Below are 18449 nucleotides of genomic sequence, written 5' to 3'. Positions count from 1 at the left end.
CTAATAGATGAAAGTACAGATGAAAGTGCAACGTGATCTACTACCTCTGAAAAGTGTTTACGTTTTTTTGTTGTTGCGTCTGTTTTTACAACGTTCGGCGGCGACGCTGTTGTCATGATGACAACTGTCATTTCCTCAGCAAACTATTTTAGTTTGCAGACTTTATTATGACACATTTCCTGTGTGCCTTCATCATCTCTTAGATTGCTTTAATTTTAATTTTTACATTTTTTAGTGGCCAAATTCAGAGTTATTTGCAGAAACCGTGGTGAGTGCAAGCAAACAAACACCCAAGCAATACCGTTTCCGGTCGACGACCCTTGTATGAACACAAGGTCTAATGCACGCAAAACTTTATATTTTAAGGTTTCTTTTTGGGGCGTGATGTCACCCATGGTTATTCTTGGTAAATAGCCTGCATAGTTCCTGCAAACCGAAAGCTATCGCAGGCATCAGTTTCCAGTTAGTTGTGAGTTTTTGTCTGATGAGTTTAATGAAATGAGCTGCAACACATTAATCTATAATCAAGCGTTCGGTCCATCTCAGTGTAATCCAGGACATTTGATTGTTGAGCATACTAAGTAGTTGTCTGACAGTTACTCGTTTTCCAAATGAGTTAGTCTAAACCACTTCACTTTCACACTCACAGACTCAGACAGTATTAATCATAAACTGCAATTTCCCCGCTAAAGCAAAGCATCTCCTTGAAATTGAAATGAGTAATGCCGCAGTAGAACAATGCTATTACCCAGCCTGGAAAAAAGTGTGACATCCAATTAAGTTTCCTTGTGTTTCGCTCAGCACACATTGCCTTATTGAATCAAGCCACTCGAGCAAGCACAAGACGAATGTTTTGTCTCACACCTGAAACTCTGCGTTGTTTCCTCCCGGCGAGGCGGTTGAGGCTGGGGGTCGGTATCGCCCGCATTTAGAGCTGATTCATCTGTGTGTCAAACGGGATCACGCCGAGGTCAAATCGTGTGAGACGCTCTTTGAGGTAGATGGAGTCTCTGCTCAGACCTCCACTCTCCACGTCAGATCGTTGTTGTTTTGGAGATTTGGGACGGTCCTGAATAATTTCCAGTGCGTCAATAAAGATAAGTGGGGAGCAGACTTTGTATTTGACATTTGAAGTGCTGAGTGATCTGCAGATTTTGACTCCACGTGTATTGATGTCCGTTTGTTTTGGGGGTTTTTGTCAACAGCTTTTTTTTTTTTTTTGGAGCTGCTTTCGAAAGCCAAAAGAAATATTTAATAATCTTTCAGTGATTTGTCATATATATATATATATATATATATATATATATATATATATATATATATATGGACATACATTAATGCCGTTGTTTCTTTTCTTTTCCCAGCAGTGGCATGGGAGCTCGGGACAAGCCTCTCTACCTCACTTGAAGTTGAAAGACCTCCAAATGTCAGACTCCAGGGAGCTTTCCTACATAACAACAACATCATCGATGTATCTGCTTCTACACCATTCTTTTTTCCTTTTTTTTTTCTCTTTTTTTTTTCTGATGGATTTTGAAAATCCCAAAGACTGCTACAGTAACTTCACCTATTTGCCAAGCACTTAGATCGGCCAGAAGCCCGAGGCATCTCTCTTGCTTTTTTTTTTTTTTTTTTTTTTTTTTTTTTCTTATCAGCGAACTTTCCATTTTTTGAGAGGGCAGCGAGCTTTAAGCTCATGCCAACAACATCCTGGAAATGAAGACCAAAAAAAAAAAAATAGAGAGAAAAAAAAGAAATGTCTTCTCATTTTGTTTTGATTTATTTTTTGGGGAAATGATTTTTCTCCTTTTTCACTCCCATTACTCAGTTTGCCATGGACTGCCCTTATTGGGGAGATGAAATGCTCAAAGCGTCTCAAAGCGTAGCGGTCTTGAGTAGAGAATCTAGTGCAGGAAAAGAAGAATATAGACGGCTCACCAGGGGTGTTTGTACTTCAGGACAGACTGAAACACCCCAGCTGAGAGAAAGCAAAGCAACATTTTCATGAAGGTATACTCACACACACATAAGACATTTGTAAATCATCCCCGACTTTAGTAAAGGACTCCCCCATTTCCTTTATTTATCACAGAGTGATTGTAAATATCACCAAAATGGATTCCTTCTGATGTGTGTATTTAGCTGAAGTCCCTTGCGATTTTTTCTTCTTTTTTTTTTTGAAACATCCATTTTTGTTTGGTTCTGTGATTTTCGTGCAGGCGGATTCAGTGAGGGAATACACACACTAAAACTCATGTTGAAACTATGTTCACTGGTCTTGTTTCTCTCCGAAGGCGGGGGACACGCAAAGGACTGACAATGCTCAGTTTTCCTCCTCCAGTGGCGGAGCAATGATCTCCTCACATGGCCTCAGGACGTTACAGAACTTGTAGGGGGTCAAAGATTGAAACCTCTCCTTTTAGCTCCTCCCACTCTCAGTCAATAAGGACCGCCCCCACCTGTAACCCCGCCCACCATCCCTTAGCCCCAACACCACTTGTACAGGTGAATAAAAAAAAGTTGCTAAATGTGAAATGTTACTAAAGAAAAATACATAACAGTGGGTTTTAAAGTTTTTGACTAGTTTTATTAGGTGTTTTAGAATTGTGTTGATCTCATCTTTATCTTTTTTTTTTTTGTGAAGAAAAAAATTCTTAAGATATTTTGTTTTTTCACTGTAGCAGGATTTGCGTTTCAGAGAAAAAGTCATGGGGGGTAGATATTTTAATTTTGTGTATAAACCTGCCAAATGTACTTCTTTAATTTTTGAAGCCAGTGAGGAAAGATCCCATTTTGTTTTGTTGGATATCAAATGTTTTACAATATGGTCATACTATTTAATTTGATTGCAGGTTTCACATCTATTTATGATATGAATGATATGAAGTAACATTTTGGCTTATTTTCATCAGGGTGCATTATTATTATTATTATTATTATTATTATTATTATTATTATTATTATTATTGATTAAACTACATGATTATTAGATAATAAATATTTTTTCAGAAATTGCTGATGGTGCATTGCTTTGTACCAGCATTAGCTTCATTTTTGTGTCACAAATACTTCTTTTTGTTTTCTTTTGTCTGTAATAAAAACTGTTTTAAGTGGAAAATCCAACGTGCTTGTCTGTACTTTTGTTTCTCGTCTTGCAGATTTGTCAGTATTCTGATGAAAGGTGCAGGATTGCTGCGCTTTCCTACATACACAATCATCCTGCATGTGTCTGGGGTTAATTGGGAGAATTATCTTTAATGTTGTGGAAGGTAATGTGGCTGCTGCCTCGTGGCTCATTAGGTGAGCATTTTAGGCCTCCATTTGTATCTTTTTCTCAATCAACTTTGCCCTTTTTACCATTTTTCTTCCCTGCCTTTCATGTTTTCACATTTTAACTAGATCAGTGTGCTATATGAACCAACATTTCTCTGCCCACTGGCCATGTTTTATTTATTTTTTTATTTTTTTTTGGGGGGGGGGGGCTGTTGAGGTGTAATGATGAAACCCAGAGTTGATGCAGCAGCAGCACCCGGCCTTTCAGAGGAGTACCCGAGAAGAAAAGAAGAACTGCCTTTTAGTTATGAATTTCACAGTTGAATTAAAGGTAGAATAGAAATGGAATCTATCATCCCTCCCCCTCTGATCCCCCCTCTCTCTCCCCTCCTCTGCTCTCTCTCTCTCTCTCTCTCTCTCTCTCTCTCTCTCTCTCCCTCTCTCTCTCTCTCTCTCTCCTCCTTCTCTCAGGTCTTTCTCCACAGGATGCTGATGACGCAGTGCCCCCTAGAGCTGGTTCCTAAAACTCCCTACATTGTTCATCAGCTTCCACAGATCATTGAATGACACTCAAATAACCAAGACTGCACATGAGGCGTGACGCTGATGTGTTTTAATTACAAAAGACGCCAAAGCTTTCAACACGATTGCAACCAGAGAAGTGCCATTAATCAAGGCCTTTAACCTCGAGCTGCGGATCCCGGTTAGCTGATCCTCCAATGTGAACAAATCATAAAAGAAATACTACCATCGAAATGAAAATCACTTGGGTTTATTTTCAGTCTCTGGCATTGTTTTTATGGCTCAATAAGATTTAAAGAAAAACATTTATTTATTTATTTATTTTTTAACGTTTTTAAATACACACCAATGATTTGGCTGATCATAGTTTGGAAACATTACAGTGACTGTCTCCTTCTGGCAGTTGTTCAATAATTTTCCTCTGTCGCCATCTGCTGGTGTAAATAAATACTGCTGACATGGTGCATTCGGGTGCAGTTGGGGAGCGGTGAGCGCTCAGTGAGACCAATCACTGTTTGAATCCAGGCCACACGCACACACACACACACGCACACACACACGCACACACACACACAGGAATTGAACATGGAGAGAATATTCACAGAACATGCAATAAATAAATATTATATACTACTGTATTCCTATTCTAGTCTGCATACATGACAATATCTACTGGTAAACATGATTTGTCCGGTTGGAGTCGTTTTTGTGTGGAGTTTCCGTGTCCTCTGTTTGCGTGTGTGAGTTTTATTTTTCTCCTCCCACAGTCAAAAAAAAGGTATTTGACAGGGGATTATTGAAAATCATTGACAAAACAAACACAAAAACATATTGTTTATATTCTTAGCAACCAGCTACACCTGCTCACATGTATAACCCCCTTTCCAAATGGCTGGGACACATTGAAAGTTTTTAAAAAGTGGTGATAAGAAAACTGATGAATAATGAAATCAGCAGATGAACGGTAAGGTTTAGTGCTCAGTTGGTGGCCTTTTCAGTGCGGAGTTTGCATTTTTACTCAGAGCATGCGTATGTTTCCTTCCACATTCATTAGATAATTTCTCCATGACATATAACCTGCTTTGTCCCAGTGTAATCTAAGCCATGCCAAGCCTCATGTTAAAATTACAAAAAAGAAAAATTGCTCCTGTTATTTTTGCTTGCTCAGGCAAAATATACAAATGTGAGCTTGGAAGTGAATCACTTCAAAATAGAAGAGCTCGTCTTGTTGCTGTTTCATACAGACTGCATTAACACACTCAAGACGTCACTCATTCATTCGGCCCCTTTAAACGGTATCTTCCATCACTAATATTGTGTGCAGCAGCTCAGATACCACCTCCATCTGCAGCCATGAGAGCCTCTCATTTCCTCTTCAGACGGATATGAACCCTGACAACACGGGGAGCAGCAGCATCGTTGTCTGACAGCCAACAAACAAGACAAGACAAAGAGGAAGGATCAGTATTTCACACTGACCACCCAAACACTCAATGTCTGAAATTACAACATCCATGGATCACTTTTTGATCAAATGATGTGAATACAAAATGTCTTCATTGGGACTGGAGCGGTCTTGTGTCGTGTTGTTATCTGCAGCTGGAGTTTGATTACCTGATGCCGCTATATTAGGCTGCTGTATTTACAAAGCACCAAGGATTTAGGTTCTAATCTCCAGAGAAATGCTGTCAGCGAAACATCCACCCAACCCATCTGCCTTCTCCATGCACCTTGTACACACCAGCGACTCAGGAGACCTATCAACTTCACAAACAGTCGAGCCTTGAACAAAAATATTTTTATTGTTACATGTACCTGCCATGGTCACTGAGATACAACAGTTACAATAGGTTTTTCTCAAAATTCAAATTAAAAATAGGACATTTCCTTTTCTTTTTTTCATCACATTTCATTGAGCAAATGAGGTAAAGGAAAATATTGAGAATGCATACAGTAATATTTTATACACAGACATACAGCATGTTGAGCAGGACATTAAACATACAATGAGGCCTGCAGAAACACATCTTTCTGACTGGAGTTTTTTTTTTCTTTTTCTGAGACACACAGTGCGTGCACTGTTTTTATCTAATTAGATTTATTATGTAAAGAGCACACGCTGAAATCTCCCTTCGACGACTGTGCTGTTTGTTATTGTGCTTGCAGCAATCTGGCAGTAATAAACAAATTATGTCAGTGGAAAGGTGCATTACGCGATGATTCTACTTTTTTTTTTTTTCTTTCAATAAACTTGGCAAACTTTTAAAACCACTTCTACCTCGGTCGAATGTGTAGCACATGTCTACTTCCTTCAGGGGCCAATGCCATTTCAAAATGTGCTTCTCTCTGCCTGAACATATAAATAAATGTATGCCATGAAAGAGGAGTGATTGTGCTTTTAAAAGATAAAAGGAGAACCTTGTTCCAGCTCTGATCACAATAAAGGATGTTGGTAGAAAAAAGGTGAAAGATGTTTGAGGTCATTTATTTTGTTCTGCTGTTTGCATCTGCGCTCCATTAAAGAGCGTCAGTCCGGTTCGTTTGTCGGCTCAATCTGGGCTCTTTTTCCAATCCCACATGACACATGCTCTCCTTTCTTTGTAGGTGTTCTGTGGACCTGGAAAAAGCAACTTTGGGGAAAAGCTAAGCTGTTCAGTTTAGGATTCAATTTTTCAATAGGTGCATTTGCTATAAAAATAAAATAAAAAATAAAAAAGCCAGTGTTTCTCAATCAGCAACATTCATTTTGGTCTTATTATGATAACAATAGTTAGGGAAAAAAAAAAAGAATATCAGCACTGACACGGCCGGCACACAACAACAAATACATTCAATACAAACACTAATTACGACCACTAGAATGACGTCTGACATGTACAGGTCCACAGCTTCTTATAATCAAACTTGTAACCTCACAAACACAAGTGCTGGTGTCCTCCGTCATTTCATCTAGTATCATCACCTGCTGGCCGAATTCAATATTAGAAATGACGTAACACACACCCCTTTGTGCTTTACTACATCACTGCAAACTCCTTGTACTTAAGAATATAAAAAGAAAACCAAACTAATCGTTACATGACATGAACGTTAATGTGAGGATAATGAGTGTTACTGTGCTAATGGTCTAAATATTCTCCATTGGTTATTGTGAGTGACGTTTCCAGTGTCCAGTCTTTTTTTTGTTCTTTCAACTATTTTAAAAAAATTTTTTTTATATTAGTCGTTGTTAAAAAGTTTTTAAGCTCAGCTTGCAGAATATATAAAAACTATAAACTATGATGAACTACAGTACGTGTAGTTTGGTTGTTAGTTGGAAGGAAAAACCAAACGTTTTCTCCTTCCTAAACTACTCATTTATACACTTCAGGTGAACAATAAATGTTTCAGGCCACTGGAGTACAACGTGTGCAGCTTTTGATTTTGCGTGGTTGGTTATAATTCGCATGTTCAAATCAAATCGTGGCTCTGCAATGACTCATTGCTCGAACCTCAAAGGAGATCTTTTTTTTCTTTAGTCCAAATAAAATGGTTTCACAGTCGTGACATTGTTAAGTGTGACTGATTACTTGTAAAGTAAGTCTTCCACGCCACTTTTGTTAATACGTTGTCTGTAAGTCATTTTCACCGTCACCTGCTTGTTAGAAAAAGTGTAAAAAAAAAACCAACAAAAAAAATAAACGCAGTAACAAAATAAGGAATGATTGTAAACATCATGGGAATGTTCAGACAGAAACAGTGACTCAGTCCTTCATCTGCTTGGATTATTCGTCGTCTTTACGTTGCTCCCTCTCCTCAGGAACAGACATGAAGATCTTCTGACAGAACATGGTGAAGATTTCTGGGGAGAAAACGACTCACACATTCATTTGTTTTCCTTTTCGATCGTCTCCGGTGTCGTAAGATTTCATTAAACATCACATCAACGCCCCGTCCGAGTCGCTCTCACGCCGGCCGAATAAACAAACTGAACGTATCTGCTGCTTTCGGGCACGTATTCTCATACCTCAGTGTAATGAATGCTGGGCCAACCTTGCTTTTAAAACAACAAACGGAAAGCATCACTCACCCAGCATCTTCTTGACCACATGCGGCTTCTTCCACTTGTAGCCCAGGAGGTACGCCGGGATGCCCGTGAGAATGATGCTGCTGCCGACCAGGCACTCGAACGGCGCGGCCCAGAAGGACACCACGATCATGAAGACACAGCCCAACACGAAGGTCACGGGGATGAAAAGATACACCTACAGAAATAAAACATCGGGGTCAGCTCAGTATCTTTGGTTCCATAACGAAGGAGAAAATAAAACGTGATTATGAAATGACCCAGTGAGGGAGCTGAGGTGAATTCCGGCAAGGCTTTTCATTATGAGTTGGAATTAAAGTCGCTATATATACAGAGAGCAAAAGTACTCGGAATATTTATTTAGGAAGACATTGTGATACTTTTGTCAAAAAAACAAGCAAAAAAAAAAAAGAATAAATAAATAAAAAGTAATAAAGACTTTGGTGAAACCTAGAACACTATTATTGTGGTCACTGTGGATGCAGCATTGTACTCATTGATAACTTGTATCGAATTACTGAGTCAGAAACACAATAATTTTTTAAAATAAAAGCCAGGTGATAGTTGGGCTTGACTTGATAGTTAAATCGGTCAACATTTGCAGCTTCAGTATGTAGTTTTAGTATAACACGCTGCAGTGAACCTTTAGTTTTAACACCAAATTGTCTTCAATGATGCTCAAAGAAGAAATTAGTCAGTTTTAAGAGTGTAGAGTGTGACACTACGGATATTTGTATCTGATTTTAGAAAAAAAAAAAGCCATGAAAACAATAGATATGCAATTACACATACACCTGAAAATCTACTTAATTACAGTAATATGGAACAAATACTATTACATACCAGGTAACTGGTGGTTTGATGAGAGTTCTGATGATGACACTTCAGCTGAAAGTATCTTTTTTTCTTTATTTATTAATGAAAAGCGGCTAAATTATATTTAGCCTATAAAGTGCTCTGGCGCTATTTCTGTTTTCTAGGGAGAAATTCATATTTGCGTTGCAGTAACTTTCATAAGTGATCTTTTGATCAATTCAAATTGACTTTGATTCCAGCGATGAACCTTGTGAAGTTTGTCAAAGTTTTGATGACATCTCCCTCGAGGCTTGAAAATATACTTCATAACATTTCTGCAATGCAAAAAAAATTCTACTCTATGTCTGATATTTCTATTTAATACTCTTGTTTATGTTTGCTAAATGACACATTCTGCTTTCGAAAGTATTTCACTTTGCTAGTTTGCACTCTTTGTTATCAAGACATTTATTTCGCTATGAATTGTGTGTATCCAGGTGAAATAAAACTCTTTGTTATAGAGTTTTCAGAGATTTCTGTGAACGATGAAGGATATTAGATTTATCTTATAATCATAATACATGCAGGATACTGTAACTCTGAATTTATATTCAAGAGAAGGACAGCATCTACTTCATGAATGCATTACACATAAAGCAGGGGCCATTATTTTTTTCCACATCAGTAGATTGTCTTAGAAAACAAATAAGCTGAGAGCACTCCAGCTAAAAAGAAAGATGAAAGGCTCTGGTCAAGCAAGGTAATATTCCCACGATGAAAGAGAAACAAAGAGCCGGGGTCTTCATTCAGACACCAACTCCCTTCCAGCTTGAAAACACAGTGCGAGTCCACTTCCAACAACAATGGTGCTTTCATCAAAGGAGAAATATCGGCAGATGGTTTGTGAAATCAGGGAGACGTGTTGATGTTTTCACCACGAAGAAACAGTCTGAGTCGCGGATCCTTTAAAAATGACCTTTTCCGACATGTCACACCTTTGGTGACCTGCCAGACGTGTGGGTTTTACCTTGATGGGCCTTCGGAGGTCAGGTTTGGTCAAGCGGAGCCAAACCAAGCCGGCGATGGCCATGCCGACACAGAGCCAGGTGAAGAAGCTGAAGAGGTTGATGACGGAGAAGATGTCCTGAGAGATGGCGTACAACATGGACAGACAGCACTGGCGCAGGAGGGAGAGAAGAGGAGATTCAGTTATTCATATCAGACGCAGGCTATGGACACAAACATGATTTGCCTGAAAAAACAGATTCGGAAACATCCAAAAACAGTTTATCAGAATGGTTGTCGGTTCACTGTGCTTACCTGATATAATTCATTATACTTATATTTCTTAAGAATGCTTCTGTTTCTGTGTGAGATTTCAAGGCCCGTTTCAGCCTACCAGGCGTTTATACATGATGTAAATCTACTTGACCTGACCTTAGCTGATCGTATCACAGAGGGAAGCGTAACAAAACACAAGTAAATGTCAAGTGACCGGAGTCTTACTGTGAAAATGAGGGAGGGCACGGGTGTAAACAGATCTGTGTGGACCAGTCCAAGAGCAGCAGGAAGCTGACCTTCTCTGGCTCCGGCATAGAACAAACTGGAAGAGAACAGGCTCTTCAGGAATGGTTTTTTAACAGACAGTTAAAACTCCCATCCACATCCCCCCCTGTGCACAAAATGCTGTAAATATTCAGTTTCATCCTCCCTGTACAAACACACACACACACACACACACACACACACACACACACACACACACACACACACACACACACACACACACACACACACACACACACACACACACACACACACACACACACACACACATACACACACACACCGTGCTGAGGTGAAGAGGGAACCGTTGACGGCTCCGAAGCAGGACAGACCCACAAAGACAGGAATCAACCATGACATCACACCAAGATGGTACTCCCCAAAACTCTGAAAGAACAGCACATCACACAGCGTGCTGAAAAGCTGTCGTAGTCACAAGTCTGCACGTCTGAGGTAAAGACGTAACAACGGTAAACCGCAGAGGTGCGTCTCTCACCACAGCTACAGCCTCGGACTCCACCATGACTTCCGGGGAGATGGTGGTGAAGTAGGCCAGGTTGGTCAGAACATACACCACCGTCACAATGGGCATCGATATGATTATGGCCAAAGGCAGGTTCCTGTGGAGAGGAAGCTCCGAACGTCACTTTCAAAGAAATTCCTGACACAATTTTTTTTCCTCCTGTAATTTTGGAAGGTATTCATGATATCAGAGATTGAATTTGTGTGAGATTTCATGCAGACAAAAAAAAATACGTGTCCAGACTGCTGAGTCATGCTTGATGTTGCAGCCTATCAAAACGCATGCTTGTTTTTGTAAATTTGATCCGTCTGAGGTGTAGAAAACTGCAGGACTTTCATTTCCAGGAATCTGCCATGTGATTTTCGAACAAAAGTAATATGTGTCCACACCCCACTGCTTCTCTAGGGTACATAACTTCAGATAAGGAAGAACAAGGGATACATAAGCCAAGGTTTAGAGAATACGTTTCTGTCATAACCATACTATAGCGAGTAACTTCTCATAAGTCAACTTTCTGCTAGGCTGCATTAAAAAAAAAAAAAAAAAAGTATGTTGCTCCTTTATCAAAAAGAGGCTATAACTAAACTAATCTGAAACTTAAATGTGTCACAGTGCTTTCTGGAAATGCTAACTGTACAAAAGTAAATACATAGAAAGTAACTAAGTAGCACAAATCAGAAGGGATTGTGGGTTATGTCATCTCAAGAGGGATGTGTGTGTGTGTTGTTATATTCATGGGTCACTGTTAAGATCTTTGAGTGGCTTGGTTATGATAAGCTCTAACCACTCTCACCACCGACTGCAAGCACTTTCTGTTATTTTACAACTTATCATTAAGATATGTTAAATTACTTGATCCTATCTTAACTTTGCGTTCAAGTTACCCTCAATGCTGACACCACAGTCAGAAAACGAACTGGTATAACTCTTTCTTTGGAAGCCACCATGATGTCTTTACATGTAATCACATTGAAGTTACAGGGGGGGAAAAAAAAGAAATCACTTAAACAAGCATTGAGTGTAGATTTATACATGAAGACAGAACAAAAGTTGAGCGGACGAACACCTGCTGTGGTATAAACTGCTACAGACTTCTTTTAAGAAAAACTACAAAGGTGTATTTTCAATGGAAATCTATGAAATGCAGTGAAACTTGAGCTTCTGTTCACAACATGTTGTACATTCTGTCTCCGTGCAATCTGCTGCATGCTGACAAGCTCAGTGGTGGCTGAGAGTATCCATGCCGCTCGCATACATGTGCAGGAGAGTATGTACTATCCTTTAAACAACCTTCATCACATTCAAGTCACCTCTCTGGATTGATCATCTCCTCAGTGACGTAGTTCAGGTAATTCCTGGAAAACAAGATCGTTATATTCAGTACGGGAGAAAAGATAACGGCAAACATTCTAGATTGGATATCTGTAAATACTCTATAATTGTCTCACCAGCCTCCAAAAGCAAAGAGACCACTGTACAGAGCCAACACTATGTTGTCCACTCCCAGTTTGCTGCCTTCAAATGCTTTATCCGGGGCCAGATACGGCACGTCACCTGCACATACACAGAAAGGAAAATAAAATAATTCAAAAACAGCTGAAAGATAAACTTCACACTCACAGCTTTGCTTGGTGAAAATGTAACAGGTTCACACTCTGCTTGCCAATTTATAGTTTCTATACTGAGGCCAGTCCGCTGCTGGCTGCCCTCTGACATGTTTGACATTTTCAGCCAGCAACTGGCCAGATAAGCCTCGTCTCTGATGTACAGAAACACCGTGGGGTCCAGTCCGGCTGACATTTGAACATACACTGTTGAATCTCTTGATAAGTTAAAACTTCAATCCCCTCATTTATCCACAGCACATCCAGTGGCTCATCAGAGAAGGGACACCGCGTGTGAGCTTCCGTGTGTGTGCGTGTGTGTGTGCGTGCGTGTGTGTGTGATCTTGAGGTCGTGGTTGAGCGTGACTCTCTCTTCTACCTGTCGCTTTCAGATGTTAATGAGACTTCTTCCAGTGAGGCCTATTACACGCCTATTATTTTCTCACTCTATCCTCTTCTGAAAGACCACAGTGTGACAACAGCCGGCCGGCTTCGCCACCCAGTTTCCATGGTAACATAGTGTGGAGCACAATGGTGGTAGGTGTGGCCTTGCAGGAGGGGGGTAGAAGGAGGAGGGGGGGGGGGGGGGGTAGCAGATGTGGTTCAACTAATGGCCACGCTGTCTTCCCGCGCTATTTCATTTTGAATCGGCCCCACTCTCACATGCTTCTCCTTCTGTTTCACGGCAACAAATATACCCCGGAGTAGTCTGATTACAGATGCTTTTTATCATCATGAAAGGCCGTGCGTGTGTTCTTTTGTCGCGAGCATCTCTCGTTGTTCTCAAAGTGTCCCTTGCTCCATTATTTCTGCTGGATACATAATGTACAGACGCCGGCTCGGCATCACGGTCCACCCACACAGATGCACATGGCTGCGCGCTCACACTCACTCCATCACATGGCCGCAGACAGGCGAGCTCTGTGTTCACACACTGAAAGGAGGGCAGTCTGCTTCGTTAGGCCCATTAGTGCTTGTCAACAATTTTGCGATCATTAGCGATGAAAGCAATACACTGCACATATGAGATATTCGAGGGGGGAACAAATAATGATTGGATCACGCTGGGTTTAAATATGTGTGTACGCTTTTTTAAACATACACAACTTCTGCGGTATTCATTTCGCTGACTGTGCGCCGTTATTACCGGCGGTGGTACAATTAGACGTAATGAAAACACGGCTGCGAGATTAAATCAGCTCGCTCTGCATCACGCTGAGAAACACCCTCACAGTTGAAGCTAAAACCGACACTGTCAGGCACATTACTCATCGTTGAGGTGGATTTGATTACATTACGGGGTTTTACGTCGGCACTAATTTCAGTTTCTGCAGAGATAAAATCAAAGGGGGATTTCACTACTGATGTTTACGTCGCCTCCTCACACGAGAAGCGACTGCTCTTTGAGTTACAGAGTTTGTCGGTTTCTATGAGCCCCCCCAAAAAATACAGATAAATGCAAGAACTTTGGATTAAAAAAAAACTTTTTGTGATTTTGTGGCTCTTTCAGTCCATAAGTAACTCACCTGTGGAAATCTGTAGGAAGCCGAAGAAGATGATGATGATCAGGGCCACCAGTTTGGAGGCAGTGAAAAGGTCCTGGACCTTGGTGGCCGCTCTGACACTGATACAGTTCACAAATGTCAGGGAGGCTACAAGAGGTGGAGGGGGGGGGTGTACAAAGCAGATTAGGGATTAGTCACCTGTGAAGAAGGGTCTCAAATAAGAGCAGTTGTTTAGAGAATGAGTGGACAGCAGAAACTTTATGAGATACACTTGTGAAATCTGATGTGATTCAGTAAAACAGGCCTTGCAATACGTTTGAAGGGAATACTGAGGTTTGGACGAGACGTCATCAGAAGTTTGGATTATAGAAGTTGTAGCTTGTATTCTGTCCTTTTCATTTATTCCGATGGGACTACCAAATTGTAAGAAAACCTTCTAAACAAAACAAAAGTTCGCCAGTCAGTTTTGGGGTTACCCTCTTGCTCCTGTCATCCCTCCATCCACTGACCTTCCTCTTCTACTCCTGCCTGACAACTTCATCCTCAGCATCCTTTTCTCTACAGCGTCCTCTCTCCTACACGCATGACCCAACCCAACTTTTCCACGTCTCTCTACTGTATCATCTGAAGCAAAACTGCTCATTTCGGTTTCACAGGTGTACCTACTCAGGTGGCCGCGATGTTCCACCGCAAACTTTACTCACTCAGACACAGGCAGGCGATGAGCTTGGCGGCACCGTCAGGCACGGGGCAGTCTGGGTAAAGAGGTTTCAGGAGGTAGGTAGCAAACACCAGCGACACCACGTACTGCGATGATGGCCGGATGATGAGCATCTCCACCCAGAGCTTCAGAAAGGCCGCCAGCTCGCCATACACCTCCAGGATGTACGTATAGTCTCCCCCGGACTTGGCGATAGTCGTGCCCAGCTCGGCGTAGCACAGGGCGCCCATGGTGGACACCACGCCGCAGGCGGACCAGACGATCAGCGACAGCCCGGCTGAGCCGGTCTCCTTGATCACGCCGGTGGGCGTGACGAAAATGCCCGAGCCGATGATGGTGCCGATAATCATGCCCACGCCATTGAAGAGGGTGATGCTGCGCTTCAGCTCAATCTTCTCGCCCTTCGCGGGTGAGCCGCCAGCGGGGCTCGAGGCGGCGGGAGCGGAGACCATGGGAGTGGACGGAGAGGCGGGTCGTTCCACAATCAGGCCGTCTTGGTCGGGTTCTGCTTCGGCTGCTGGCAGAGAGGCGACGGCAGGCGGAGGGGAGATCAGACTTTTCACATTTTCACTGTGATTATATAGTTTTGAACACACGTCAGATTCAAAATATTAAAGTTTGGGAGTTTGTTACTTTTTGCTGTGGGCAGTGTTCATTCATGATCATATGGAACAAAACTAAATAACCCTGCGAGGAAATCTGATTTACAGTATGGGTTTTAAATATAAAGCTCTGTTCTATTCTACACAATATTTTGCAACCCGCCTATTCCTTTTGATGATCTAAACACACGTTGCTTAAAATAGATGTGTTTACTTGTCGACTTTATCTTGTTGAATATGTGCCCTATCGCCTCCATCACCTGTTACCATGAAACCACGTTGTAAATCTAGAGCAGCGGCGGGTCTGCAGCTCCAGCTGCATCAGGCAATGTTGCATCAGAGCGCATGGTGGCATTATGCAGCGTTGCACCATGTGGTATTTACAGGCGTGTGAGCATGCACGCTACGTACCCCCCATCTTCTCCTGGCTCGCCGCCTTGGCAACGCTCTCCCGGCTGCTCCTGGATTTCAGCTCCGGCTCAGCCATCTTCACTCTCTGTCCCCTTGTCTTGTCCTTTTCTTCCTGCCCCCCTTTTTTCCTTCCTCTCTTTATGTCTCCTGCCTGATTTCCTCTCTCCCTCGTACACGGATACACCACACACACACACACGCACTCACGCTCACACACACCCAACTCTCTCTCTAGCCCCTCCTGTTTCGTCCTCCCTCACACACATGCACACACACTCGCCTCTTCATTTGCACACCCAGGCTCCGTCACTCAGACTTGAATTCATCTGACCCTGATTCTCTCCGTCTCTACCTCCCTCCTTCCCTTCCTCAAGCATACAGAAGGGAGGAGCTCAACCTTTGTGATGCTGCTACGTGAGCCTACGCCCTCGCCAAATGAATGATGGGATATCTCAGAGGGGGGGGAAGTAGGTTACTGGAAGGCACCATTTGGAGGGGCCACCATGTGACGCCATAATCTTTGTGTGTAATGCCTAATCCTGTGTGCTACAGGATGTCTGAGGGAGTGTGTGGGTGTGTGGGTGTGTGTGTGTGTGTGTGCGTGGACTCTCATCCCATCAGGAGGATGCTGCAGGGCTGCTGCTCCCTCTAGTGAGTCCAACTTGGAAAAACATGTCTCTTTGTTCTCCTGGAAAGGTAAAACCACAGAGAAAATGGACACACACGGGCAGTTTCAAAAAGGACTTTAACACAGATGATGAAGCACATAATTTTTTATATTAGATCCTTTTTAAACCTGATTATTCTGCGACATTTAATGTAAAGCTGAAATGAAGAAAGGTGTTCAAAATGCTTCACATATACTTGGTATTACAATGACACGTCAGATTGGCTTCTCCTCATTTACTGTAAACTGAGCAGACTGCCTGCACGACCCATTTAGCACCACCAGGTGGCGATGAAACAAACTGAAACATAAAAATACACATTTCTCACCTCGAACTTCAGCTTGAGTTTGTCAGGTGCAAAACATCGACTCGTCAATTTGTCATGTGTTGTCTGTAAATTAATGACGAAAAGGGAACTTCACATAAATAACTAAGCAAAAGAAAAAAGGAAAACTCAAATATGTTATAATGGTAATATTATGTGCAACACGAATCTTGAAATAACCAATAGACTGTGTCTGAATGTCGTTGATTGTTCTTTCGAAAGAAAATCCTTCAATGTGAAGTTTAAATATCGCTGTAACCACTGAAAAATAATCTAAAACAGTAAAATCAGAAAGGCGCAGCTTACCCAAACTCCTCACCGGAAGTCACATGACCTCCACGGTTGACGGTAGTTTCATAAATGTCCCTCTTGATAGTTTATTCCCCTTATGTGTTCATCTATAACATTTACCCCAGGTCAGAATTTATTAAAGGTGAAAGTAACTCATAATGGAGTCAGATAAGTATACTTCAGCAGTATTTTGAGATATGTGTTCAAGTATGTAGGGTCATTCTTGCCATGGGTGGATAGCTCCATTTCAAATTGAAAGACGAATCGTGAGAATACCATTAAAAGTATAAATGTATTAGATCATTGAAAATGAAAAACAATATTGATAGTTTTCATTATTGTGGAATATATATACAGTATATAAAGCACTTTAAAACAACCACATTGCTTACATGATTGTCTTTATCTTAAATAAAAATGTAATCTCAAAAAAGGTTTATCGGTCAATTTAAGACCAAAACGTTCGCATTTAAGTTGGATTCTGGGTTGTAATATAGTGTTATATGTGATTATACTAAAACGTGATCATCAGCACTCCCAATATATTCAAGGCATCAAAACAGCATTATTACTTTCTTTTAATTTAATGTAACTTGAATGAAATCATGTTTTTCTACACTCTCTTCCCTGTTCGTTTACACTTATAATAACGCGTGTGCAAGATGAGAAAAGGTGGGTGGAGAGTAGTCTGAATTGGGTTCTGGAGCTGTGCTCCACCTCATACATCGCACTCATTTGCCAGCCGCGAGTGATTCCAATCCGGAGAGCTTCACATCCACCGGAGGGGCTCAAGCTGCGCCCCCTGGCTTCTCCTGTGAGAGCTGCCCTCTATGGAACACCGTTTCTGTGCACTCGCTCACCCGCATCAGGTGATGCCCTGCTAGGGCAGCGATTGGCTCTTGTCTCAGACCTTCCCCGAGGTGATTGGTGGAGTGACGAGCACTCTGCATGTGACCTCTACAATGAGCTTCCGCCCACCGGAAGAAGTGACGACATACAGACTTATAAATATGACCACTTTATCTACCTACATCTCACTTACGGTGTTGATTAACTTTTGATAAACGATAGATTACATATCTTGATATGTTGGACAAAGCCCTTAAGTGTTTACTCTTCATTTACAATATATTGCCTTTATATAGTAAATAAATAAACGTTTCGGTGTCTTGCTGCGGCGCACGGCATGCTGGGTAATAGCAGGCAAGCAACTTTATTTATAAAAGATTCAAAACACCACAGTGGACCAACGTGCTGTACAAGAGGATAAATAAGATGTAAAAAGTGTACAGTTTACATGTTACATAAGGTGAAAAAAAAGTTAAAAGATGTTAATTGGATAAATCAAAGGGGATATAAAAGGCATTAAAAGATAAGTAATGGCATGCAGGATAAAAAGTCAACTGGTAACATGGTGTCAAAGGCTAACGAGAAAGGAAGAAATAATATATATTTATACAGCACACAGCTTGTACACCTTTCACAGATAAAGATCACAAGGTACTTAACAGTATTAGTAATATGAAAATAAAATGAATAACGATAGTAAAAGTTAGGATACAGAGAGACAAAACATA

General features: G+C 41.4%; 2 protein-coding genes across 2 annotated transcripts in view; one reads left to right on the top strand and one right to left on the bottom strand.

Annotated features, from left to right (window-relative positions):
* LOC308130063 (TOX high mobility group box family member 2-like) overlaps positions 1 to 1503 on the top strand; it is a gene marked incomplete at its 5' end in the record, with an annotated part of 73017 nt that extends 71514 nt beyond the window's left edge. Inside the window, one exon of the mRNA XM_080496246.1 lies at positions 1365 to 1503. Coding sequence (XP_080352372.1) covers positions 1365 to 1407 — 43 coding nt within the window. The 3' untranslated portion in view covers positions 1408 to 1503. The remainder of the gene's footprint in view (positions 1 to 1364) is intronic.
* A 6056-nt stretch (positions 1504 to 7559) lies between these two features.
* On the bottom strand, positions 7560 to 15676 carry LOC308130471 (large neutral amino acids transporter small subunit 1-like; the record flags this gene model as incomplete). Its single annotated transcript, XM_080496874.1, has 11 exons — positions 15589 to 15676; positions 14559 to 15092; positions 13876 to 14001; positions 12194 to 12299; positions 12056 to 12100; positions 10719 to 10842; positions 10506 to 10609; positions 10163 to 10259; positions 9684 to 9833; positions 7865 to 8039; positions 7560 to 7636 (listed from the first exon to the last, which is right to left on the bottom strand). The coding sequence occupies exons 1-11, from the start codon at positions 15662 to 15664 to the stop codon at positions 7560 to 7562; spliced, it is 1614 nt and encodes a 537-aa protein (XP_080353000.1). The 5' UTR covers positions 15665 to 15676.
* Positions 15677 to 18449: the final 2773 nt, after the last annotated feature.

Source organism: Blennius ocellaris, assembly GCF_963422515.1.
Source record: "Blennius ocellaris genome assembly, chromosome: 5".
In the NCBI taxonomy this organism is placed as follows: Eukaryota; Metazoa; Chordata; class Actinopteri; order Blenniiformes; family Blenniidae; genus Blennius; species Blennius ocellaris.
Note: the sequence above shows the minus strand (reverse complement) of the source record. Positions and strands in the feature narration are given on the sequence as shown.